Source organism: Prunus dulcis, chromosome 1 (genome assembly GCF_902201215.1).
Source record: "Prunus dulcis chromosome 1, ALMONDv2, whole genome shotgun sequence".
NCBI lineage: Eukaryota > Viridiplantae > Streptophyta > Magnoliopsida > Rosales > Rosaceae > Prunus > Prunus dulcis.
Genome location: NC_047650.1, coordinates 5,213,844 through 5,239,492, shown reverse-complemented (window position 1 = coordinate 5,239,492; position 25,649 = coordinate 5,213,844). Strand labels below are relative to the sequence as shown.

The window sequence follows — 25,649 nt, the reverse complement described above, 5'->3', positions numbered from 1 at the left end:
GGTGGAATTCTTATCTGAAATATGAGATTATAATTTTTTTTAATGAATATCCAAAAATTTTATCTGGAATAAGACACGTGGCAACCGAGATTCTCATCCGAAAATCTTTTCTAAAAAATAATGGACACGTGGCAACCAAAAATTTTATCCGAAAATTTAATTACAAAAGATTATCACAATTAATGGTTTAAAGTATTAAAAAATATGAAGTAAAGTACAATGAATAGTAATTATCTTAGGCTTAACCTTTTGGGGTGGAACCACAAATAGCAAGGCTGCCACTATTCACGTGAATAGTGGAGGCCCTTGTCTTAGAGCAAGTCCATCCCAAAAGGCTAAGGCAAGGCAAGGGCTGCCACTATTCACGTGAATAGTGGCAGCCTTGTCTTTTTTGGTTCCACCCCAAATGGCAAGGGCAAGGGCAATTACTATTTATTTTTTATACTTAAACCATTAATTTTGGCATGAGAAGTGAAAAATAGGACTAGGTATTTATATATAAAAAAATTCTGAAAATTTTGGTATTTTTTTTTATTTTTTAAAATTTTTTTTAGTTGCTGCCGTCGTCAATGACGTCAACAAACCCAGGCAAGAGCCCAGACAAGATTTGCCTTTGGGCTTGCCCAGGCTTGTGGCCCCCCATCAATTGCCTGGTCTTGCCTTTGTGCGTTGGAGCCAAAAGATGGGCCTAGGCCCCCTGCTGCCCGGGCAAACCAGCAGCGCTGGACTTGCTCTTAGCCCTTTGGGGTGGAGATGCTCTAAGTCTTTGATTTGGCCTTTTTTGAAGTTTACACAAGCAAGTGGTAAATTTTAGACATTACTGGATAATTCAACTCAAACAAGTTGAATAAGTTCCTCATTTTGGCAATTATAAAACTTGATAGTCTTGTTACAGGCATAATATCATGTACGTAAGGGTACAAGTTCATCATATACATTCATGATATATATAGTACACCCACAAGGTTTTTATACAGTAGGCATTGATTTTGAGGGTATAATTCAAACTATGCAGTGGGGTAAGAGGCTTCCATAGCAATGCCACAAAGACCTTCTTTTGCCTCAACACCTCTTTGCATTCTTATGTATCCTTTTTCACCCCATTCTGTGCCCCATGAGTTCTTCACCAACCAATACTTGGTACCATCAGCACTGACTCCGTAACCAACAGCGGTAACACCATGATCAAGACTTGTTCCACAAGCTCCTGTAAAGACACCACCTGAATAGAATTGAAAATCAGAACCGCCGGCGTCAATGGCAACTGAAATAGGTTGATTAGCAACAGCCTTAAGAAGGGCAGCTTCACTGTTTGCAGGCACATCTTCGTGGCCAGTTATCTTGGCAGCGTGGCTAGCCTCTTTCTTGGTGTTGCAAGTACCATCAACACCTGTGTAGGGGTAATTTGTCTCGGTACTAAGCCCATGATTTTGATTGATGAATTGAAATGCATCATCCATCAAGCCACCCTCACAACCTTGGTCTACACCTTTGGTGTCACAATCAACCAACTCTTGCTCAGATAAAGAGATCAGGTTACCAGTTGTAAGCTTAGTAATTCCTTCCATGGCGGCCACTGCTGAAAAAGCCCAACAACATCCTACATTTTTTTTTTTATTGCAATTAAAAACCAATTAGATTAATAACAAAATGATTGAATTAATTTTCAAAAGGAGAGTAGTGTTTGAGATATCTAGATGAAAATTACCACATTGGCCTTGGTCTTTGATAGGCGTCACAGCTCCTTTTGTTCTCCAATCTACCGTAGGTGGGGCTGTAACATTTTCATATTTGAAAGTAGTTGTCTTTGTGGAGCATTCATGCCCCAAGAATCCATTTCTAGAGGCTTTGAATTCTTCGTTTGTAAGGTCTGCAAATTGATTGACACTCAATTTATAAGGTTTGTTTGCATCGCTATTGGATGATTCTATGAATGCCACATTTTCTTTGAATATCTTGAAACGCATCTCTTTCTCTTGAATGTCGGTATATACACGTTCATAGCGAGCCATCCATTGCTCGTATTTTCCATACATTGATGCATCTTGGAGATTGCGAGAAGTGGCTTGAGAAGACCAAGCCCCCAACATGAAGATCAAGGCCAAACAGATACATTTGCAGTAGTACTGGTTAATAAACTCCATGGTAGTTAACACTGGAAGCAGCTAGAGTTGATATAAGTAAATGAATTGAAGAGTTGGTATGCACTGAAATGGTACACTTGTTCACAGTTAATATAGAGAATAGATCGATGGCCTTGCTATCATCGTGCCCCAAAAGTTGATTTGCAATCTTCGTGCCCAAGCAAATGTTCTGATGTGAATCCGTCTCATATTACTATTAATTCATTTTGATGTCACGATAATTTACTGGAAAACCATTTGTCCTCGTGTGATTATGGACCCTAAATTGTATGGGTCAAATCAAAACACATATTTTCTTCGTACAAAATGCTACTACTTTGTTTTATATGCAGAATTTATTGAACCGTAGTTCCAAACCTCACGGACCTTTTTAAAATTATGTGTCTTGTAGTTTGGCAATGCTTGCAAAATTTGGTAATTGTTCTTCTGCTTTTGTGCTGGCTATAGTTTTTTTCTTCTTCTTGATTTGGCTATGATTAGGTTAAAAAAAACGAATAGTTAGGAGAAAAAGTTGAGCTCTTCTTAAAGTCCCTTTGTAAATGTCATACATCAAGATTGTTTAAGACAAAATTACTAGTAGTTCTCTCATAGAAACCATTACTTTTTTCTTTTCTTTTTCTTTTTCATAATTTAGAAAAAGAAAGTGATGTAGAACAGATGGTAGATTTTATCGCGGTTGAGCTAGAAAAAGGATGTAGCGGGAATTTGCAGATTTGTTGTCCGAGCTCCGATTAGGACGCAAAATACCATTTCAGAAAGGGAACGACGCCACAAGTCAAACACATCGCTTCGCTGTGACGTACGATGGATTTTGGCATTCTGAGGTCGTTTGGCCTTCTAAAACTGCATTCAAAGTTTCGTAGTTAATTCTCTGAATAAATTCTGTTTTTCAGTTTCGGAGTTACGTAGTTAAGTCTCCGAATTAATTCTGTTTTTTTAGTTTTAATGTAATAACTCCCCTAGCAGTTCAAGGGTTGAGAGTTGTGTATTTAGACAGGTTTGTCTGAACGTTTCTGATATCTCAAATTTTAATAAAATTATCCCAAGAGAATTCCTCTTAATTTCTAGTGGAATTCAGATTACTTGTTACTCAAGGTTTCGCTTGAACATTTGTTGCTTGTGCTGCGTCAAGTGGTATCAGAGCGGGTCTCTCCCGTCTCGGTATTCTTGTCTTGTCTTATCATGGGTGATCGAGAAGCTAATGTCCCAGCCCCAATTACTCGAGCGGATTTGAACGCTCAAAACCAACGGATCGACAACCTAACCAACCAATTTGGGGAGATGCGAGAATTGTTGTTGCAAGCTCTAGGTGGCAACAATAGAAGAGGTGGCAGAGATGACGAAAGAAGAGAAGGCAGGGAAGACAATCGAAGAGAAGGTAGAGATGGCGAGAGAAGAGATAATATGAGGCAACATATTCCGGATAGCGAGTCAGAGTCAGAAGAAGAACTTGAGGAACCACCACCACCGGCTAATAATTGTCGTAATCGCAATTACGAAAATTTTGGCGATTATCGGATTAAAGCCGAAATCCCTAACTTTTGGGGAAATCTGAAGATTGAAGACTTCTTGGATTGGCTTGTAGAAGTGGAGAGGTTTTTCGATATTATGGAGGTTCCTGAGCATAAAATGGTAAGATGGTAGCTTTCCGTCTAAAAGCTACAGCAGCTGTATGGTGGGATCAATTGCAAAATTCAAGGCAGAGGCAAGGAAAGCAGCGGGTTCGTACATGGCGGAAGATGAAGTCGCTTATGATGGAACGATTCTTGCCCACAGATTATGAGCAGATTCTATACCGTATGTATCTAGGTTGTGCGCAAGGCAACCGTTCGGTTTCTGAATATACCGAAGAATTCATGCGTTTGGCAGAGCGAAAACCATTTGACCGAGACTGACAATCAAAAGGTCACGAGGTATAACAATGGGCTGAAGATTTCCATCCAAGAAAAAATTGGTATGCAGAATATATGGACTTTGCAAGAGGCGATTAACATGGCGATGAAAGCTGAACTGTTGGAGAAGGAGAAGCGCCAACCCAACTTCCGCAGGAACACGACGGAAGCCTCTGAATATGCTACTGGTGCTTCTAGTGGCTCCGGAGATAAGGGGAAAGTGCAGCAGCAACCTGGAGGAACGACGAAACCAGCGACAACTGTCCAAAACAAAAACTTTAACGAAAGCAGCAGCCGGACTTTCAACAGAGGGCAGTCCCGAAACCAATCCCAGAATCCGTATGCTAAGCCCATGACGGACATATGTTACCGTTGCCAAAAACCAGGGCATCGTTCTAATGTTTGTCCAGAGCGGAAGCAGGCTAACTTTATCGAGGAGGTCGATGAAAATGAGGAAAAAGATGAAGTCGGGGAAGATGATTATGCAGGGGCTGAATTTGCAATTGAGGAAGGAATGGAGAGGATTACCTTGGTTTTGCAGAGAGTTCTTTTGGCACCAAAGGAGGAAGGGCAGCGTCATAGTATTTTTCGTTCCCTCTGCTCAATCAAAAACAAGGTGTGTGATGTGATCGTCGACAATGGAAGTTGCGAGAATTTCTTGTCAAAGAAATTGGTGGAGCATTTGCAGCTATCAACGGAGCCATATGTCAGCCCTTACTCACTAGGTTGGGTTAAAAAAGGCCCTTCGGTTCGTGTTGCTGAGACTTGCCGTGTGCCACTGTCCATTGGTAAGCATTACAGTGATGATGTATTATGTGATGTTATTGACATGGATGCATGCCATATTTTATTAGGGCGACCTTGGCAATTTGATGTGGATGCGACTTACAAGGGACGAGATAATGTAATTCTGTTTTCTTGGAACAACCGAAAAATTGCAATGGCAACTACAAAGCCCTCAAAACAATCTGTTGAGCCCAAGACGAGGAGTTCTAGTTTCCTAACCCTAATTAGCAGCGAGCAGGAGTTGAACGAGGCTGTCAAAGAGGCGGAGTATTTTTGTCCCTTGGTGTTGAAGGGGTTGTTGAAGCTTGGCAGAGGAGAAAGTGACATTCCACAAGACGTGCAGCAGATTTTGTCACAGTTTCAGGAACTACTTTCTGAAAAATTGCCAAACGAGCTGCCACCTATGCGGGACATACAACACCGAATTGACTTGGTGCCTGGAGCTAGCCTTCCGAATCTGCCTCATTATCGGATGAGCCCCAAGGAGAATGACATCCTAAGAGAGCAGATTGAAGAATTACTGCAGAAGGGATTTATCAGGGAGAGTTTGAGTCCCTGCGCAGTTCCCGTTTTGCTGGTTCCGAAGAAAGACAAGACTTGGCGAATGTGTGTTGATAGCCGAGCAATCAACAAGATAACAGTCAAGTACAGGTTTCCCATTCCACGGTTGGAGGATATGCTGGATGTTCTTAGCGGCTCAAGGGTGTTTTCCAAGATAGATTTGCGAAGCGGTTACCACCAGATTCGCATCAGACCTGGCGACGAATGGAAAACAGCGTTCAAGAGCAAGGACAGATTATTTGAATGGTTGGTGATGCCATTCGGATTGTCAAATGCGCCTAGCACTTTCATGAGACTCATGAATCAGGTTCTTCGACCATTTATTGGCTCTTTTGTCGTAGTTTATTTCGATGACATTTTAATTTATAGTACCACAAAAGAAGAACATCTTGTGCATTTGAGACAAGTTTTAGATGTTTTGAGAGAAAATAAACTGTATGTAAACCTAAAAAAATGTACTTTCTGCACAAATAAGCTACTGTTCTTGGGTTTTGTTGTTGGTGAGAATGGTATCCAGGTAGATGACAAGAAGATCAAGGCAATCCTTGACTGGCCAGCTCCAAAAACAGTTTCTGAAGTTCGAAGTTTCCATGGTTTGGCCACCTTTTACAGAAGATTTGTGAGGCATTTCAGCTCCATCGCTGCACCTATCACAGAGGGTTTGAAGAAGGGCCGGTTCAGCTGGGGAGAGGAGCAAGAGAGAAGCTTTGCAGATATAAAAGAAAAGCTTTGGACCGCGCTGGTTCTAGCCCTTCCAAACTTTGAGAAAGTTTTCGAAGTTGAATGTGATGCTAGCGGTGTGGGAGTCGGAGCTGTGCTTTCACAAGACAAGCGGCCAGTTGCATTCTTCTCTGAAAAGTTGAGCGATGCACGTCAAAAGTGGAGTACTTATGACCAAGAGTTCTATGCGGTTGTTCGAGCTTTGAAGCAATGGGAGCACTATCTTATCCAGAAGGAATTTGTTTTATTTACAGATCATCAAGCGTTGAAGTATATTAACAGCCAGAAAAATATTGATAAAATGCATGCTAGATGGGTGACTTTTTTGCAGAAATTTTCGTTCGTTATCAAGCATACTTCCGGCAAGACAAATCGTGTGGCGGATGCGCTGAGTAGAAGAGCTTCATTGTTAGTCACGCTGACTCAAGAAGTTGTGGGGTTTGAATGTCTGAAGGAATTATATGAAGGTGATGATGATTTCCGGGACATTTGGACTAAGTGCACCAATCAAGAGCCGATGACAGATTACTTTCTTAATGAAGGTTATTTGTTCAAAGGCAACCAGTTGTGTATTCCAGTTTCCTCTTTAAGGGAGAAGCTCATTCGGGACTTGCATGGTGGAGGGTTGAGTGGCCACCTAGGCCGTGATAAAACAATTGCAGGGATGGAGGAGAGATTTTATTGGCCACAACTCAAACGAGATGTTGGAACTATTGTGACCAAGTGCTACACTTGTCAAACTTCGAAGGGGCAGGTACAAAACATTGGATTATATATGCCATTACCAGTTCCTAACGATATTTGGCAGGATCTTGCTATGGATTTTGTCCTCGGTTTGCCCCGAACACAAAGGGGAGTGGACTCTGTATTTGTGGTGGTTGATCGGTTCTCAAAAATGGCGCATTTCATAGCCTGCAAAAAGACTGCTGATGCATCAAATATAGCCAAACTGTTTTTCAGGGAGGTTGTTCGCTTGCATGGGGTTCCTACATCCATTACATCAGATCGTGACACCAAGTTCTTGAGCCATTTTGGATCACTTTGTGGAGGCTGTTTGGGACTACTTTGAATCGTAGCAGCACTGCCCATCCCCAGACTGATGGCCAGACTGAGGTTACAAACCGGACATTGGGCAATATGGTACGAAGCGTCTGTTGAGAGAAGCCAAAACAATGGGATTATGCACTACCGCATGTGGAGTTTGCATATAACAGTGCAGTCCATAGTGCAACTGGGAAGTCTCCATTTTCCATTGTTTATACTGCTATACCTAACCATGTTGTAGATTTGGTGAAACTGCCTAGAGGCCAGCAAACCAGTGTGGCTGATAAAAATTTGGCTGAGGAAGTAGTAGCCGTTCGAGATGAAGTCAAGCAGAAACTTGAGCAAACTAATGCTAAGTACAAAACTGCTGCAGATAAGCATAGGCGAGTTAAAGTGTTTCAAGAAGGCGATTCTGTGATGATATTTCTGAGGAAGGAGAGGTTTCCAGTTGGCACATATAGCAAGCTTAAACAAAAAAAAAAAAAAAGGTCCTTACAAAGTGCTCAAACGGATCAATGATAATGCCTATGTTATTGAGTTACCGGATTCCATGGGAATTTCCAATATTTTTAATGTTGCAGATTTATATGAGTTCCGTGAAGATGAGGTCCTTTATCCAGATCATAACTCGGGGTCGAGTTCTTTGGAGGTGGAGGGGACTGATGTAGAACAGATGGCAGATTTTATCGCGGTTGAGCTAGAAAAAGGATGTAGCGGGAATTTGCAGATTTGTTGTCCGAGCTCCGATTAGGACGCAAAATACCATTTCGGAAAGGGAACGACGCCACGAGTCAAACACATCGCTTAGCCGTGACGTATGATGGATTTTGGCATTCTGAGGTCGTTTGGCCTTCCAAAACTACATTCAAAGTTTTGTAGTTAATTCTCTGAATAAATTCTGTTTTTCAGTTTCGGAGTTACGTAGTTAAGTCTCCGAATTAATTCTGTTTTTTCAGTTTTAATGTAATAACTCCCCTAGCAGTTCAAGGGTTGAGAGTTGTGTATTTAGACAGGTTTGTCTGAACGTTTCTGATATCTCAAATTTTAATAAAATTATCCCAAGAGAATTCCTCTTAATTTCTGGTGGAATTCAGATTTCTTGTTACTCAAGGTTTCGCTTGAAACCTTTGTTGCTTGTGCTGCGTCAGAAAGTTACTTAAAAAACTTAAATGGGTACTAACCGTTGAACGGAAGAAGAGGAACGATGCAAAATAACTATCCATCTCTTATCAATGTGAGGCTTTCTTTGAGCATTTCTCTCAATGTTTTTAGTTATCACGAACAACATGAATAAGCCAATTGGTTCTTCCCGGCAACATTGTGGCAGAACAGCCCAGAGATGACAGTAAAAACCTTCTCAATTTTATTGACAAAGAAAAAAAGTTCAATAATCTTCTCAATTTTCTTGACCAAGAAAAAACATTCTCACTACATGCCAAAATAGAGCTAGTAGTTATTGATCAAAGACCTTTTTTCTTGACCGGATTTTCTCTCACTAAGAATTTTCATGGCAAAGTTTAACGAGACCACATAGATGCATCCCTGTTTCATGACTATTTGTAATCTTGATTTTATTGAATAAAGCTCTTTTTACAATCCCAAAAAAAAAAAAGACCTTTTTTTTTTGGTAGAAGACCAATTAAGAAAAAGTAAAAAGATCAATTTTCTTCGCTTCCAAGTAAAATCAGATATAGTGATTTGAACTCAACAAAAATTTGAGAACAAAAACCATAAATCATAGCCAAGAGAAAGGCCACTTCGTCAGAGACTTGCATTCCAAATGAGCTCTTTGTCAACAATGAAGTAGGTACTATAGCATCTTGTTTCTTATGATTTACTTCTTCTTTTTTCTTGCGTATGTATATATCTGTTTCTTCCATGGATTAGTTATTGACTGGAAAGCATTTTTTAACTTATAACGATTCCAAGCATGTGGTTAAATTTAGGCATAGTTGGATACTTCAGCTTCAGCTAAAGAAATTGGATAAGTTCTTCATTTTGGTATTTATAGAACTTGCTACATATTTTTGTTAAGATAACTTCATCATGTACATATATATATATATAAATATACCTAACAATTAATATACATGTAGTAGGTTGTAGGCATTGATTTTGATGGTAATCCAAAGGGTAAACTGTCGAATACCCCGTTGAACTATATCGACTGTCAAAATCTTCACTTTGAATTATTTTGTCAGCCAATTTAGCTTCATATTGTTTTAAATGGCCAATTTAGCCCCTGCTGTTAGTTTTCACGCAATTTCATCCAATTTCTTCTCTAAATGTCACATGTTAGGCACATGATTCACTGTTTAATTAAAATTTAATTTTTTAAAGTTTAAAATAATTAAATTGTTAAAACTACAAAACTTAAAAAGAAAAAGGGAAAAAAAAGGGAAGGCAATCAACATCTTCCCCAGCCCCTTCCTTCCAAGACTCTGTCTGTAATCCAGCATCCAAAAAGGGTTTTCGAGTGAATGCCAATGATTGATCCTTGTAAATAAACATATAATCAAAATCAAGATATGTTTTCATCTTCATCGACACCTAATTGTTCTTGATTGGGTCAATGAGATTTAGGGATTGCATCAAGTTATCAACTCCTCCCCAAAATACCGGGTCTGTGTGGCATATTTTCTATGAGGTGTGAAGATTGCCCGTTTATTTATTCACTCGTCCTTTCCTCTTCTTCCTTCTTGTATTGTGTTTTACACACGTTCCTTCAATTTTAGCATTCTCTTGGCTGTTATTAATCATTCGCATCTCCCTCCAAATGCTTTTGTTGCATGAACAAACAAATTTTGATACAGCAGTGGAGCCTCTGGATATTTGTGAAGAGAGGACAACTGGAGCTAATAAATTTCAAAGAGCTGGAGTAGACAAGGATAGAAGAAAGAAAAGAGAAAGCGAGGAAGAAGACGGAAAAGGAAAAGAAACAAACAAAGAAAAAGAGAGAAGAAATTATGATTTTACATTTTCTTTAGAGTACTGCTAAACGAACCCTAAAATTAACTAAGTACATCCTATAATCTAAGTACACCATAATATTTAAATCAAAATATAAAATTAACTAAGTACACCTTATTTAACTACCAAAAATACCATCAGTACACCCTAATATACCAATTCATCTCTCCAGTATAAGTTTTTTCACTGCCCCATTTTCTTTTTCTTGGCCTCTCCCTCTATATTGAAAGCTGACTGAACCTAATGCAAAACATGTATCAGTGTTCACAATTTGAAGATTCTTCTGCTTTTGAATTGCTAGCAATACCAAGAAAGAGTGCTGCAAAATGAACCTTAAAATTAACTAAGTACACCCTATGATCTAAGTACACCCTAATATTTAAATCAAAATGTAAAATTAACTAAGTACACCTTATTTAACTACCAAAAATACGCTCTATCTCGCCAAAAAAAAAAAAAAAACCCAACAACATTCATCGATCTCCCTATGATCCCCTTTTCTCCATACTTTGATTCTCAAAAATTTTAACTGTAAAATCTGGACAATATTGTTCTTTTTGATATATCCTAAATCTAACTAATGATACAAAAACGTTCAACATAATTCTTTGATTTCATTCCTCTTGATGCTAAAACGTTCAAATTATGATTTTGCCTGCGAAAACTTCAAAGTCTTCTTTAGTTCTTTAATGTTTGAGTCTTTAACTCCAAATGGTAGAGAAAATAAACAAAGACTCAAAGAAACAATTAATTAGGATTGCAGACAAGGACTTCACTGTATAGATCAATCAGCCTTGTATTTATATATGCCTTCAATTTTCTTCGGAGAATGCTAGCCATTGATTGATGTGTGTCTCACAGTGAGTCCATCCGTCAATGGCTAACACAAACAAGCACTGCACTGTATTGAATCAACCCCTGCATATTTCTTTTAATTCCTTCAAGTAAATTTATTCTTGGCAAAACGAAAATTTCAGCAACTGTATTGCTGAAACACATTTTGCTTTGCAAACATAAGAGGAGTTTTTAATATGTCTTCATGTAAAATTGCATTTTCAAGATCTCATGTTCAGAGACTGTACATTCATCATGAAAATTTGTAGAAAGCTAAGAAGAAACAACTACATTGTGTGGTTTATTATAGCAATCAGTCAAGTCTTTGCAGTTTTTTTCCCCCTTTTTTTTTTTTTCTTTTTTTGAAACTGCTGCTCGGTATTGGCCAAAAGAAAACTGCTCTTTATTCTTCCAGTTTGGTATTTTGTATGTTTTATAATGAGTAGAAGAGTGATTGAAAAAAGAAGAGGTTCTACTAAGCTTGGTTTTGAGAGATAAAAGAGTTCGGCTGTCCAAATGCTAAGATGGAGAAGAAGAGAAGTGTAGGGAAAAATACGCGGTGTCATGTTTTAGATGGTTTTTAAAGAGTGCTGCTAAACGAATCCTAAAATTAACTGAGTACACCCTAAAAATATGTGGTGTTATGTTTCACAATTGAATATATCCTTTTTAGTCATTTTATATTAGGGTAAATTAGTAATTCAATAAATACTTTGATAGTAGGGTGTACTTAGTTAATTTTAGGGTTCGTTTAGCAGCACTCACCAAGAAAACATCTAAACAGTAACTAAAGATCGACATTAATTCCCCAATTAAAAAGCTTTATCAATATGAAACAGTCAAAGATCATTCAAGTGAATCAAGTCCACTACCCAAAAATCCAGCACTGAAAATGAACAAGTTGAATGGACAAAATCCTGAGCATGCATTTAGTAACCTGCTACACAAAAAATGAACAAAAATCCAAAACTCCCTTGAAGCCATGATAACCCAAGAGCACCCAGCACATACGATTTACATAAAAAAAATGTATAAAAAAAAAAGAAAAAAGAAAAACCAAACTTTAGTCCATCCCTCATTCTGATATGAAGTTGAAGTTGTATTGGAAATACAGAAGGGATCCTATAAACTTGGAAACTATCCTAAAGAAGATTCCTGATGATGGAGATGTAATAACTTGATTTTCGGTGATTTTTAATAACTATTGATTTGGTAAATCGTAGCTTTCGAAGAATACAAAAAAATTATGAAATAGATGGTTCTAATCATTTGATTAGGGTTGAATATGGTGAATATAGTGTACTTAATAAAATTACATTCTTTTCACAATTTAATGTACCCTTTTTGGTCATTTTCTATTAGGGTAAATTAGTAATTCAATAATTAATTTGGTAATAGTGTGTACTCAGTTAATTTTACGGTTCGTTTAGCAGCACTCTTTCTTTATTATTTTTGGATATTGTCCTTGTAAAATGACAAACTTATCCTTATAATTAATAGAAAATTGGATGAAAGTCTAAAAACTTGAGTTATTTTATTTTGAATATGTGTCCCAAGGTACCCATTTGGTCGTTTGAAAAAGGACAAACATTTGTTCCCTTTAGTTTTGATTAGATATTGTTTTCAATTGTTTCTATGGTCAATAATCGATTGTAATTAAGTGCTAAATGAAAACATTAAGAAATAAAGTGTAACATGAGGTAATCAATTATCTTAGGGCTTTTTGGAAGTGTTTCTTTAGGAAGTATTTCTGTTCATTAACACTTTTAAGAGACACATAGTCTAGTTAGTATAAAATTACATGCAACTTTATCTTTTTCAAGATTAAATTCATTATTATATAAATAAATAAATAAATAAATGCAACACGATAGTAGAGGAGGCCTTTTATCTAAGTAAGTCTTTGATTTGGCCTATTTTTGAAGTTTACACAAGCAAGTGGTAAATTTTAGACATTACTGGATAATTCAACTCAAACAAGTTGAATAAGTTCTTCATTTTGGTAATTATAAAACTTGATAGTTTTGTTACAGGCATAATTTCATGTACGTAAGGGTACAAGTTCGTCATATACATATCATGATATATAGTACACCCACAAGGTTTATACAGTAGGCATTGATTTTGAGGGTATAATTCAAACTATGCAGTGGGGTAAGAGGCTTCCATAGCAATGCCACAAAGACCTTCTTTTGCCTCAACACCTCTTTGCATTCTTATGTATCCTTTTTCCCCCCATTCTGTGCCCCATGAGTTCTTCACCAACCAATACTTGGTACCATCAGCACTGACTCCGTAACCAACAGCGGTAACACCATGATCAAGACTTGTTCCACAAGCTCCTGTAAAGACACCACCTGAATAGAATTGAAAATCAGAACCGCCGGCGTCAATGGCAACTGAAATAGGTTGATTAGCAACAGCCTTAAGAAGGGCAGCTTCACTGTTTGCAGGCACATCTTCGTGGCCAGTTATCTTGGCAGCGTGGCTAGCCTCTTTCTTGGTGTTGCAAGTACCATCAACACCTGTGTAGGGGTAATTTGTCTCGGTACTAAGCCCATGATTTTGATTGATGAATTGAAATGCATCATCCATCAAGCCACCCTCACAACCTTGGTCTACACCTTTGGTGTCACAATCAACCAACTCTTGCTCAGATAAAGAGATCAGGTTACCAGTTGTAAGCTTAGTAATTCCTTCCATGGCGGCCACTGCTGAAAAAGCCCAACAACATCCTACATTTTTTTTTTATTGCAATTAAAAACCAATTAGATTAATAACAAAATGATTGAATTAATTTTCAAAAGGAGAGTAGTGTTTGAGATATCTAGATGAAAATTACCACATTGGCCTTGGTCTTTGATAGGCGTCACAGCTCCTTTTGTTCTCCAATCTACCGTAGGTGGGGCTGTAACATTTTCATATTTGAAAGTAGTTGTCTTTGTGGAGCATTCATGCCCCAAGAATCCATTTCTAGAGGCTTTGAATTCTTCGTTTGTAAGGTCTGCAAATTGATTGACACTCAATTTATAAGGTTTGTTTGCATCGCTATTGGATGATTCTATGAATGCCACATTTTCTTTGAATATCTTGAAACGCATCTCTTTCTCTTGAATGTCGGTATATACACGTTCATAGCGAGCCATCCATTGCTCGTATTTTCCATACATTGATGCATCTTGGAGATTGCGAGAAGTGGCTTGAGAAGACCAAGCCCCCAACATGAAGATCAAGGCCAAACAGATACATTTGCAGTAGTACTGGTTAATAAACTCCATGGTAGTTAACACTGGAAGCAGCTAGAGTTGATATAAGTAAATGAATTGAAGAGTTGGTATGCACTGAAATGGTACACTTGTTCACAGTTAATATAGAGAATAGATCGATGGCCTTGCTATCATCGTGCCCCAAAAGTTGATTTGCAATCTTCGTGCCCAAGCAAATGTCCTGATATGAATCCGTAAGTTGGCTCATATGACTATTAATACCATTTGACGGCACGATAATTTACTGGAAAACCATTTGTCCTCATGTGATTATGGACCCTAAATATTTTTTTCATACCAAATGCTAATACTTTGTTTTATATGCATAATTTTTTAAATTGTAGTGCCAAACCTCACGGACCTTTTTAAAATTATATATCTGTCTTGTAGTTTGGCAATGCTTTTGTTTTGTTTTTTTTCTTGATTTGGCTGTAGTGTACAAATTAAGTGCCATATAATTAGGTTAAAAAAGAAGAAGCAAGAAATGAGAAAAAGTTGAGCTCTTCTTAGGCATTTTCCGCTTCACTTAAAACCCGTTTGTAAATGTCATACATCAAGATTGTTTAAGATTGTTTTATATGCAGAATTTACTAACAATATACGTATAGTAGGCTGTAGGCTTTGATTTTGAAGGTATAATTCAACAATGCAGTGGGCTTCCATAGCAATGCCACAAAGGCCTTCCTTTGCCTCAACATTTCTTTGCATTCTTATGTATCCTTCTTCACCTCGTTCTGACCCCACTAACCAATACTTGATCCCATAATGACCCCAGAACCAACATCGGTAACACCATGATCGAGGCTTGTTCCACAACTCCCCTTCAAGACACCGCTTGAATAGAATTGAGAATCAGAATCTCTAGGATCAATGGAAACATAATGATTAGCAACTGCCTTAAGAAGGGTCTCTTCACTGTTTGCATAGGCACATCTTGAAAGCCAGTTATTTTAGCTGCATCCTGCATGGATGGCTTCCTTGTCCCCACAAAGTTATTTTATGTAGTCATCATACATCTACACTTGTTTTCATGTCTTCATATGTACTCTTGACCTGGACATGCCTTGATTTTATTTGATTTTCTGATTCTATCTGCAAAAATCAATTTTTATGTACTCTTTTTCTTTGTTGAATTTTTCAATTTTTTTACCATAATAAAAATTGGGTTATACTTAGTATTATGATTTTGGAATGATAACAATTAAATCATAAGATATCAAATTTGTAATACTATGATTTAATTGTTATCATTCCAAAATCATAATAATTTTGGAATGATAACAATTTTGGAATGATAACAATGAAAAAGGGAAAAATTAGAGGGCGTATAAGATAAATCACCTCACGTGTATATTAGATCGAATTCATCTAAGTTATATCACGAATATATCCAAACCCTAAATCCTAAATAGTCAACCACCCCACGACACACGTCAGGCCTTACAAGGAGCAACGCTGTCCAAATCTTATTGCATAATAGGGAATTTACAAATTAGAGGCAGATTTCAACAGACGGACCTTTCTTATGAGTAGCACAAATATTTTTCAAGATATATAAGAGGCACATACATACATCATATATGTACTGCTTTTTGTACAAGTCGCTGGCCAAGAGATGGATTTTGTTAAGGAGCTAATGCCATTTGGGCCCGTTTGGTGGGCTAGATAAAATTATTGGGTTTGGATTCTCAATCTTAGCCATGTGTTTTGTAGCCAAATCAAGTTGGACAGGATTAGGCCGTTGGCCCGTTGGATCAAACTAAGCAACTTAATCCAACGGCTAATTAATTTGATCAAACGGTTAAAAGATAAGGTCTCATCTAAAGACATTAATAAGGTCCTCACTATAGAATTCTCATGGATTAATAATAATTGGATTGGATTCTTCACATTCGGTAGGACTCATTCTGTAACATCCCACATCGACCAACGGAGAGGGGGTGATGTGCCTTATATGTACATGCCCACCTCCATCTAACACGAGGCTTTTTTGGGAGCTCACTGGCTTCGGAGTCATGGGCAAAGGCGGAACCAGGAATTTTTCAACGGGTGCGCTAGCTAAAGTTATTAGCTTAAAATTTAATGATTTTTTTTTTTTTGGTATTTATAATTTCTATAGTCTTTCTAAAAATAAAAGTAAACGTTAAATCGTATAAACCAAGCTAGTTCATAGCTTCATAGACTAATTTTCAATAAGTTTTAACATAAACCAAATAGGGTTTAATACCATAGTAGATTAAACATCTAAGGCTTTTTACCTAGATTGACCTTAGGTTCCTTCATGCATTCATATCATACATGAAAAGTTGTTTTATGTAAAAATATTGACTAAGTATGAAAAATGGGTTTTCAGAATAATCATTTTTTCAAGATAATTTTTGGCGGCTTTTATTCCTTACACATCAAATAAGAAAACTTGATTTTATGGGATTTTAGTATGAAGTATATATTGACTTAGTAAGCCATTATTTTTAGCCTAAATCGTATTTTGCACTAAAACCGATTTTTCATATTTTGATTTGGCGGGAATTTGATTTTATAGTATTTTTATTTGAATCCAAATGGGGGTACTTCCTTATTTACATTGTAAACTTAAGTAAATGTCTTTGTCATTTTACTTTTATTTATTTTTATATTACTCCATTTACTTAAATGTTGAAAGTGAAAATAAGGTAATCTGTACAGCTCCACTGACTGGGCTAATATTGAAGATAAGTTAAATATATAGGTTTTATATTTTTTTTCTTAAAAAACCACACTAGGCTACAGTGGACTGTAGCCCTTAGTGTGGCTCCGCCTATGGTCATGGGAACTCCGAAGTTAAGCAAGTTGGGGCTACAGCAATTCCAGAATAGATGACCCACTGGGAAGTCGCTCGTGAGTTGTGACAAAAATTCTAGAGTCTAAGGGCTTGACCAAAGTTGGAGTTGGAAAGAGCCACCAAAGACTTGGAAATTTTGGCTCAAAATATTCTGAGGTGATTTGCGTATCGCTTTCATACTTTAGCTACGGCACGTGGAAATAACACAAAAGCCAGACCCTTGGCAACTTCATATCCTTGAGCACTTCTCTCAAATCCAAAGCTACGCTGAAACTTGAAGAAATCAACGAAACAGTACAGTCTACTGGGTGAGTGCAAGTAAAACTGCTATTCATTTTCTTACCCCAAAAAAAAAAAAAAACCTGCTATTCATTTCTCTTTATGACAGATTAGTTAATGATCGAGAAGAACATGAACTCACCGACCGTCTTGCCTTCTCACCAACAGAACGACTTGCAGGAGGATGCTCCCATTCAGCGCATCAACCGTTGGAGGGTACATACTTATAGATTTTTATAATAAAATAAAAGACTATGTTTTTAGTAATGATTCTTCAATTTTGCTTTCTCTCTCCGAGTTTAGGGTTTGCTGAAAAAGGATGTTCTATTGTTTTGTTTTCGGGATGCCAAAATTGTGATGTGTAGCTTTGATAATCTCCCATGGATGTTCTTATTGTTAGTTGAAGGAAATCTTCTTTATTTGAGCTTTTTCTAAACTATTTCTGTTTCCTTGCAGCAAGCAATGATTGTGTTATGTACATGCAGATACCGTTCGTGTAATTGCTCATGTTCTTGTTGTCTTCTAATGTATTATTTTGTTCTTCTTTTTGTTTATTAGGTTGATCCTGCTTTCCAAACAGAAGCTAGAGAACCAGTGAAAGGTATGTACATGCTAACATGGCTCCTTGCATATCATTAGATGTTACTAAAGCCAATCATAATTTGACACCTGTTTACGAATGTGATTGCTTATTAAGGAAGAAATTAGCACATGTGTGATATTGTGATTGACTTGTCCAGAAAATAAGTGTCTCCTTCATGTCCCTTGTCTAATTTCTTAACATATGTTCATTAACAACAACATAACAATGGTAACTTAAAATAAATTTAAAGGAAAAAACAAAAACCCAGCACATGAGCCACCAACCACAACTAATAACAAAGATAAATTTCAGAGAGAACTTAGAAGAAAAAGATTATCAATTCTTGGTTTTCATGTCATGATCTCTTATACACTAATCAACTGCATAACAGCTTTTTAACTAACTCTCTAACAGTTAAACAAAAGTAAATCAGTCACAAAATGCCACATGTCCTTTCTTCATATTTAATGACAAGTGGCTTAGCTATACTATCAACAACCACTCCAACCGTGGCGGCACCACCTCTGGATCTGGTGTGGCAACCCTCACTAAAGTTGTATGTGTTATTATTTTGCTGCAAAGTGTGTGTTATTGAATACGGTCATAAAGTATAATTTGTCCTTGTGTTATAATATAGTTGGATATATATTGGTTTTATTATACCCTTAAAAGTGGGAAATATCACTCATTTCTTCACTCATATTCTAACATGTGGAGATGTCACGTGATAATATTTTTCCACCGAAAAGTTACTTAACTATTAGTTTGTACAACTGACTTTGTTTCTTTGGTTTGTTAGGGACTTCACTGAGAACACCCAGTACTGCTGGTGTTTTTGTTATTGGACGAGAGGAACTTGTTGCCTTGACTATGAATGATGATGTTGGTGGTCTGGAACAATATGGGGGGGGCAAGTCCCAACACACAATATCATCTTTTATCTTGTGGTTGATATTAACTGTCACTAATTATATACTTCTTTTACATCAGATTAAAGGCTTAGAATGCTTATTGAAAACGAATTTAGAGGACGGGATTAATGGGGAAGATGCTGATGTGGTGAAACGGAAAAGTGTTTTCGGAGCAAACACATGTCCTGCGGAAAAATCAAAGAGCTTCTTGGTTAGTTTCGTTACAATTATGAAATTTGAAAGAAGGATGGATTGAATTAATACACCTTGAATCAAGTGCTCTTACAGTTTATATTTTACCACATCAACTTTGTTTGTCTTGTAGACGTGTATTTGGGAAGCATGTCATCAAGATATTTCTCTGATCATTTTCATAGTAGTTGCAGTGGCTTCTTCAGTGATGGGTCTAGTGACAAAGGTGAGCCTCGATCGGCCGTACTTCCAAGTATTTTCATGACAGTAGGATGTTAGTATAAAGAAAAATCGCAATTAGCTCTATGTTTTTTGTTTGACAAGAAAGCACTATTACATAGAGGATCCTAAACCATAGAGAATCCTCGGATACTCTTGTTTATGTAAAAAGTAAAAAAGAAAGAAAATTACAAAACCAAATACATGAATGACCATGCTAATGTTGGTAACTATATTGGCCTCTTGATAAATATGATATAGAGTATAATTGGAGAGTTGAGAGAAAATTGCAATTGGGTCATGTTGTCTGTACATCTTTCTTTTGTTGACTAGAACGTAATTGGTTCGAATAGAACTAGATCCCTTCTTGTCAACTTCCAATCAAAGTATCAAAACCTTAAATAAATAAAAATGGTAGAATCCTTAGAAATCTCTGATGGACCATTAGAAAGAATATTAAAGGAATTTACTAAGTGTCAAAATCACACTGGTTTTAAGGAGGAGCTTCTCCTCAATTTTTAAAATGAATTGTCAACAATAGCCAAAAATCGGAGTGAATGCAAATTGATCAATTGGGTAATCTCAGGGTTTTTAATTATATTTTAGTTGTTTTGACAACAATTATTTATTTATTAGGTTCTACGTCGTGTTACTTGCAGGGATACTGGGAAAAGGGAAACGTTGCTGCTGTGGCTATGGTGAACATTCTTGTCAAAGGTATTTAACGTGGTGTGATGTGATATAAAGTAGGAGTGTGTTTCCACTTCACCAAATAGAAAAAAACAATAGGAAGTTGATTTTCCCACTTAAACAGAATAGGAAATTCTGCACATCTATTCCAATAGAGCAAAAAGTGATGTGCAGCTCGTGTGCATATATAAAGCAAAAACTCTTGAGGTTAAATTTTCCAATAACTTAAATGAAAATAAAAGCCAAGATTTTGAATAACTGAAAAGAAAAATTGTATGTTGGAACATATAGATAAAGTCTAAACACTAGTAAAAAAAACCCCTTGCGCGACCAAATTTTGCGCGACGAAAAACTATTCGTCGCTCAAAGTCACTTTGCGCGACGAAACTTAAAACTTCGTCGCTCAAAGTATTGCGCGACCAAAATTTGCGTGACGAAAAACAATTCGTAGCGCAAAGTCACTTCGCGCGACAAACTTTCGCGCGACGACAATACATCGTCGCTCAAAGTCTTGCGCGACGAAAAAACATTCGTCGCGCAAAGCAACTTTGAGCGACAAACTTTTGCGCGACGGCAATACATCGTCGCTCAAAGTCTTGCGCGACAAAATTTTGCGTGACGAAGTTATTGTTTCGTTGCGCAAAGTAACTTTGCGCGACAACAATACATCGTCGCTCAAAGTGACTTTGCGCGACGAAACAATAACTTCGTCGCGCAAAGTCCTTATAAAAATAAAATATATATTTTTTAAAATCTTTGCATGACGTAATCCAAACATTTCGTCGCCTAAACTAATTTATTTTTGTTTTTTATTTTGTATGCATATAACACTTAAGAAATTAAACAGTATATATATTTATTAAGTAGCTTTAAATTTATTATTTTAGATCGGATCGGATTTTTGTTAGAAAAATATATTATTGTTGTTCAGATTGGGTTTTTGTTAGAAAATATATATTTTAAATTGACGATCAAATTAGTTCATTGTATTCATATAGGGTCAAGGAGTGTAGCTGTAAAAAATCATCAAAATGGAGTTAACATAACCGTTAAATCGTGATTTTTCATTATAACCGTCGAAAAGTTTTGTCCCATTACTTGATCTCTGAATGTTTATTTTTTCCGATTTTTGGCGTATATGATCTCGAAGTATAAACAAACAAGTTTGACGGTTGGATTGTTGAAACTAGTTTTGGTGAATGCATATGCCATCAAAACAATATATTCACTAACAATTAAGAGTTTATTTATACATTCGTTAAATATAACATAAGATTTTGTGGTATCCACTAGTGTAAATATTTTAAATTGAAGATCAAATTCAGTCATTGTATTCATATAGGGTCAAGGAGTGTAGCTGTAAAAAATCATCAAAATCGGAGTTAAAATAACCGTTAAATCGGGATTTTTCATTAGAACCGTCGAAAAGTTTTGTCCCATTACTTGATCTCTGAATGTTTATTTTTTTCCGATTTTTGGCGTATATGATCTCGAAGTATAAACAAACAAGTTTGACGGTTGGATCGTTGAAACTAGTTTTGGTGAATGCATATGCCATCAAAACAATATATTCTCTAACAATTAAGAGGTTATTTATACGTTCGTTAGATATAACATAAGATTTTGTGGTATCCACTAGTGTAAATATTTTAAATTGAAGATCAAATTCAGTCATTGTATTCATATATGGTCAAGGAGTGTAGCTGTAAAAAAAAATCATCAAAATCGTAGTTAAAATAACCGTTAAATCGTAATTTTTCATTTATAACCATCGAAAAGTTTTGTCCCGTTACTAGATCTCTGAATGTTTGTTTTTTGCGATTTTTGGGGTATTCGATCTTGAAGTATATACAAATAAGTCTGACGGTTGGATCGTTGAATGGTGTGTGTATATATATTTATTTATTAAGTAGCTTTAAATTTATTTATTTTGTAAGTATAACACTTAAGAAATTGAATAGTATATATATTTATTAAGCAGCTTTAACCTTATTTATATTTTAAATTGTAAAATAAAATAATTTTAATTTTATTATTCATAACAATTATTTTTATAAATATTGTGTTACGAACCAATTTTTCGTCTCTCAAAAGTTTGCGCAACCAACAGGTTGTCGCGCAAAACTCTAAAAATTTGGACGGGTACCAAAAATGGGACGCGGGATTTTTAAAAAAAATAAAAAAATTTTAGACTTTGTGCGACCAATATTTTTTGTCGCTCAAAACTTTGCGCGACCAATATATTTTTTTCGTCTCGCAAAAATTTGGGCGGGTAACAAAAATCGGACGCGGGAATTTTTTTAGACTTTGCGCGACCAGTACGTATATTTCGTCGCGCAAAAATTTAAAAATTTTGACGGGTACCAAAAATGGGGCGCGGGGATTTTTATTTTTTTAAATAATTTTTTTAGAATTTGCGCGACCAATAATACTATATTCGTCGCGCAAAAATTTAAAAATTTTGGCGGGTACCAAAAATGGGACGCGGGGATTTTTATTTTTTTAAATAATTTTTTTAGACTTTGCGCGACCAATACGTACTATATTCGTCGCGCAAAAATTTAAAAATTTTGGCGGGTACCAAAAATGGGACGCGGGGATTTTTTTTTTAAAATAATTTTTTTTGACTTTGCGCGACCAATATTCCTCTATTCGTCGCGCAAAAATTTAAAAATTTTGGCGGGTACCAAAAATGGGACGCGGGGATTTTTTTTTTTAAATAATTTTTTTTGACTTTGCGCGACCAATACCCCTCTATTCGTCGCGCAAAAATTTAAAAATTTTGGCGGGTACCAAAAATGGGACGCGGGGATTTTTATTTTTTTAAATAATTTTTTTAGACTTTGCGCGACCAATATATTTCATCGCGCAAAAGGTTGCGCGATTAATATTCCAATATTTTTCGTCGCGCAAAGTGATACGGTTTTTAAAACCGAAATAACTCCACCATTTTCTCAATGCCTTTCTCTACTCTTACCTCTCCTTTCTCTTTCCCTCTCCCCAAATCCCACCATTTCTCTCACTCACTCCTCTCACTTAATCTCTCATCTCTCTCTTCACTATCTCACACTCTCTCTCACTCACTCTCTCATCTCTCTCACTCACTCTCTCATCTCTCTATCACTATCTTCTCTAATTCTCTCACACTCACTTCTCCCTCTCATTCTCATTCACTCTCAATCTTGCCAAAAGGTATATTCTCTCCAAATTTTAAATTTTTTTCATTAATATGTGTTTTTTGAGTTAATTTTGAGTTTGTGTGGGTTTTGGGGTTGAGTAAAGGGGAGGGATTGGAGTTTGGGTTGGATTTGTGGTATAACAATTTTAGGGGAGATTATGCCTTTTTTTTTTTTTGTGTGGTTATTTGACCATATTTATTTTTTTTGTAGGGAATCATCGAGACTTTGACGGCTAAAGTTGAGGATTAGGAAGCTATCAAAACATATCCTCCACCACTACCACCACAATACGCTTGTATTAGGATTTTATTATTGTACTTTGTTAATTTATGTGTACATTTTGAATATTATATATATATTTATTGGATAATTTAATCACTATTTTTCATATGTAATTTTATTTTGAATATGTCAATTTAAATTAAAGTAATTAAAAAAATCATACAATTAAATTAAATTTAAAAAGTAAAAATTAATATCAATTTAAATTAAAGTAATTTTAAAAAAAAATCATACAATTAAATTAAATTTAAAAAGTAAAAATTTGAAAAAATTCATATAAATAAATTCATATTAAAGAAATAATAAAACAAAAAGTCAAAAACCTTGCGCGACAAAATATTTCGTAGCGCAAACTATTAAATTAGTTTATTTTAAATTAAAAAAATTTAAAACAAAAAATATTTCGTCACGCAAATATTTGGCGACGTTAGTATTCGTCGCGCAAAACTCAAAAAATTTGGGCAAGTTCCAAAAATTGGACGCGGGAATTTTTTATTTTTTTAAAATTTTTTTAGACTTTGCGCGACCAATGTTTTTCGTCGCTCACAGTTTTGCGCGACCAATATATTTCGTCGCGCAAACATTTGAGCAACCAATGTCTTTCGTCGCGCACAACTTTGCGCTACCAATATTTTTCGTCGCGCAAAGTCACTTTGCGCGACCAATATTTTTCTTTGCGCGATTAATATGTTTTCTTCGCGCAAAGTCACTTTGTGCGACCAATGAAATATCGTCGTCGCGCAAAGTCTTTCTTCACGATCTTTGCGCGACGGATTCTACACGACGAAGTTTCTGTCGCGCTGAAATTTGTGCGACTACAATATATTTTGCGCGACGAAATTCTCTTCGTCGCGCAAAGTGTAAAATGTAGTAGTGAAAAATTTTGTGGTTAAAAAAAAAAAAGTCTAATTATTTATGGATTTTGTTGTTTGCATCTCTCTCTCTCTCTCTCTCTCTCTCTCTCTCTCTCTCTCTCTCTCTCTCTCTTTCTCTCTTGTTTTTTGTTTTTTCTCTTTTGAGGTCAAGTGTTGAATTTCTTTTGGGTCTGCAGCAATTTGCGAATACAGCCAATCTCTGATCCACAATGTAAAGGAGGAAGGGAGGAATATGCATTTGAAGGTATGCATGTTTCAATACCGTATAAATATATCTATTGGACCCTTAAATATGAGGAGTTATTCTATCCAATCCAATCTTAGTCACCAAATGAGCCCTAACTGTTTAAACATTTGGATCTCGTACCTAATTATGCAGGTTGTTAGAGGTGGTAGACACGTTGAGGTTTCAATATGTGATATTGTTGTTGGCGATGTTATTCCCCTTAACATTGGTGACCAGGTATGTGGCAATGTTGCTGTCCCCTTTCACAAGTCCATATTTTTCATATCTGCAAAATATATTAATTATGTTACTTTGATTGTATATCCACAGGTCCCTGCTTATGGTATTTTAATCACTGCGCAACCCCTCTCCATAGATACCTCACGTGTGAATGGAGACAGCAACATTGTAAGCCTTCATGCTTCTTCTGGAGCCTCTCGTTTAAAGCCTGGCTCGAAAATAGCGGATGGGAGTGGTACCATGCTGGTAAAGTTTATATATATTACATATGTGTCGGTATATTGTTTTTGTTCTTTTTCTTCTCTTATATAAACTAAGGCTTTTTATCACAAATGGTCCTTTAGGTATATGAAATTGTCACGAATTGCCCTTAAGGTTTTTTTGTGAAATTAATAGTCCTTAACATTAGGATGTGAAAGATAAGTAAAGCCTATATGTCCAATCACATCGTGACATTTAAATTAAATAAATAAATATATATTTTTAAGGAAAATCCATATATTAAAAAAAATTAAATCCTTTTTTTTTTTTTTTTTCTGGCCTACAGCCCGACGACCCCATCCCCACCCGCGAGTGCAACCAACTTCCAACCCCATCCTCTCCCTTTGTATATTTTGCAAAATAATCACTTGCATAAGGATAGTTCCACATTTCCTTTCACACAAACATTTATTCAAACAACTTTAAAAAAAATATATATTAAAAACATAGGTAAAGGGAGAGCAGAAGAGAAAAGTAGAGGAGAGAAAATACAGAGGGAGAGGGTGGGGTTGGGTGTGGGTTTTGGGTGGGGATGGGGTTGTAGGGTTGTGGGCAAGCAAAAAACAGAGAGAGAGAGAGAGAGAGAGAGAGCACAAGGGGAAGAGGGTGGAGAGAGAGGGCAAAGGAGAGACAAAGTTGAGGGAGGGGATGGGAAGTTGCAGAAAAATAGTATT

General features: G+C 36.4%; 4 protein-coding genes across 4 annotated transcripts in view; 2 read left to right on the top strand and 2 right to left on the bottom strand.

Annotated features, from left to right (window-relative positions):
* Window positions 1-1,007: 1,007 nt before the first annotated feature.
* On the bottom strand, window positions 1,008-2,144 carry LOC117614999 (senescence-specific cysteine protease SAG39-like). Its single transcript, XM_034343957.1, has 2 exons — window positions 1,709-2,144; window positions 1,008-1,600 (listed from the first exon to the last, which is right to left on the bottom strand). The coding sequence occupies exons 1-2, from the start codon at window positions 2,142-2,144 to the stop codon at window positions 1,008-1,010; spliced, it is 1,029 nt and encodes a 342-aa protein (XP_034199848.1).
* A 1,182-nt stretch (window positions 2,145-3,326) lies between these two features.
* LOC117627765 lies at window positions 3,327-7,898 on the top strand. The gene is made up of 4 exons (XM_034360034.1): window positions 3,327-3,776; window positions 3,954-7,155; window positions 7,389-7,598; window positions 7,729-7,898. The coding sequence occupies exons 1-4, from the start codon at window positions 3,327-3,329 to the stop codon at window positions 7,896-7,898; spliced, it is 4,032 nt and encodes a 1,343-aa protein (XP_034215925.1).
* A 5,195-nt stretch (window positions 7,899-13,093) lies between these two features.
* LOC117614993 (senescence-specific cysteine protease SAG39-like) lies at window positions 13,094-14,229 on the bottom strand. The gene is made up of 2 exons (XM_034343953.1): window positions 13,794-14,229; window positions 13,094-13,686 (listed from the first exon to the last, which is right to left on the bottom strand). Exons 1-2 carry the CDS (start codon window positions 14,227-14,229, stop codon window positions 13,094-13,096), a joined length of 1,029 nt encoding a protein of 342 aa, XP_034199844.1.
* Window positions 14,230-19,186: 4,957 nt separating this feature from the next.
* The window catches only part of LOC117627682 (calcium-transporting ATPase 8, plasma membrane-type-like), a 13,906-nt gene continuing 7,443 nt past the window's right edge, over window positions 19,187-25,649 (top strand). Inside the window, exon 1 of the mRNA XM_034359916.1 lies at window positions 19,187-19,229. Within this exon, the coding sequence (XP_034215807.1) occupies window positions 19,212-19,229 (18 nt within the window). The 5' untranslated portion in view covers window positions 19,187-19,211. The remainder of the gene's footprint in view (window positions 19,230-25,649) is intronic.

What these genes read in the sequence shown, in the direction of transcription:
- LOC117614999 (XM_034343957.1), bottom strand. Translation starts at nt 2,144, where the DNA reads ATGGAGTTTATTAACCAGTACTACTGCAAATGTATCTGTTTGGCCTTG. An exon ending in CAAAGACCAAGGCCAATGTG is followed by an intron (nt 1,601 to 1,708) that starts GTAATTTTCATC and finishes AAAAAAATGTAG; the next exon opens with GATGTTGTTGGGCTTTTTCA.
- LOC117627765 (XM_034360034.1), top strand. Translation starts at nt 3,327, where the DNA reads ATGGGTGATCGAGAAGCTAATGTCCCAGCCCCAATTACTCGAGCGGAT. An exon ending in AGGTTCCTGAGCATAAAATG is followed by an intron (nt 3,777 to 3,953) that starts GTAAGATGGTAG and finishes GTATGTATCTAG; the next exon opens with GTTGTGCGCAAGGCAACCGT. An exon ending in TGGATCACTTTGTGGAGGCT is followed by an intron (nt 7,156 to 7,388) that starts GTTTGGGACTAC and finishes ACCATGTTGTAG; the next exon opens with ATTTGGTGAAACTGCCTAGA.
- LOC117614993 (XM_034343953.1), bottom strand. Translation starts at nt 14,229, where the DNA reads ATGGAGTTTATTAACCAGTACTACTGCAAATGTATCTGTTTGGCCTTG. An exon ending in CAAAGACCAAGGCCAATGTG is followed by an intron (nt 13,687 to 13,793) that starts GTAATTTTCATC and finishes AAAAAAATGTAG; the next exon opens with GATGTTGTTGGGCTTTTTCA.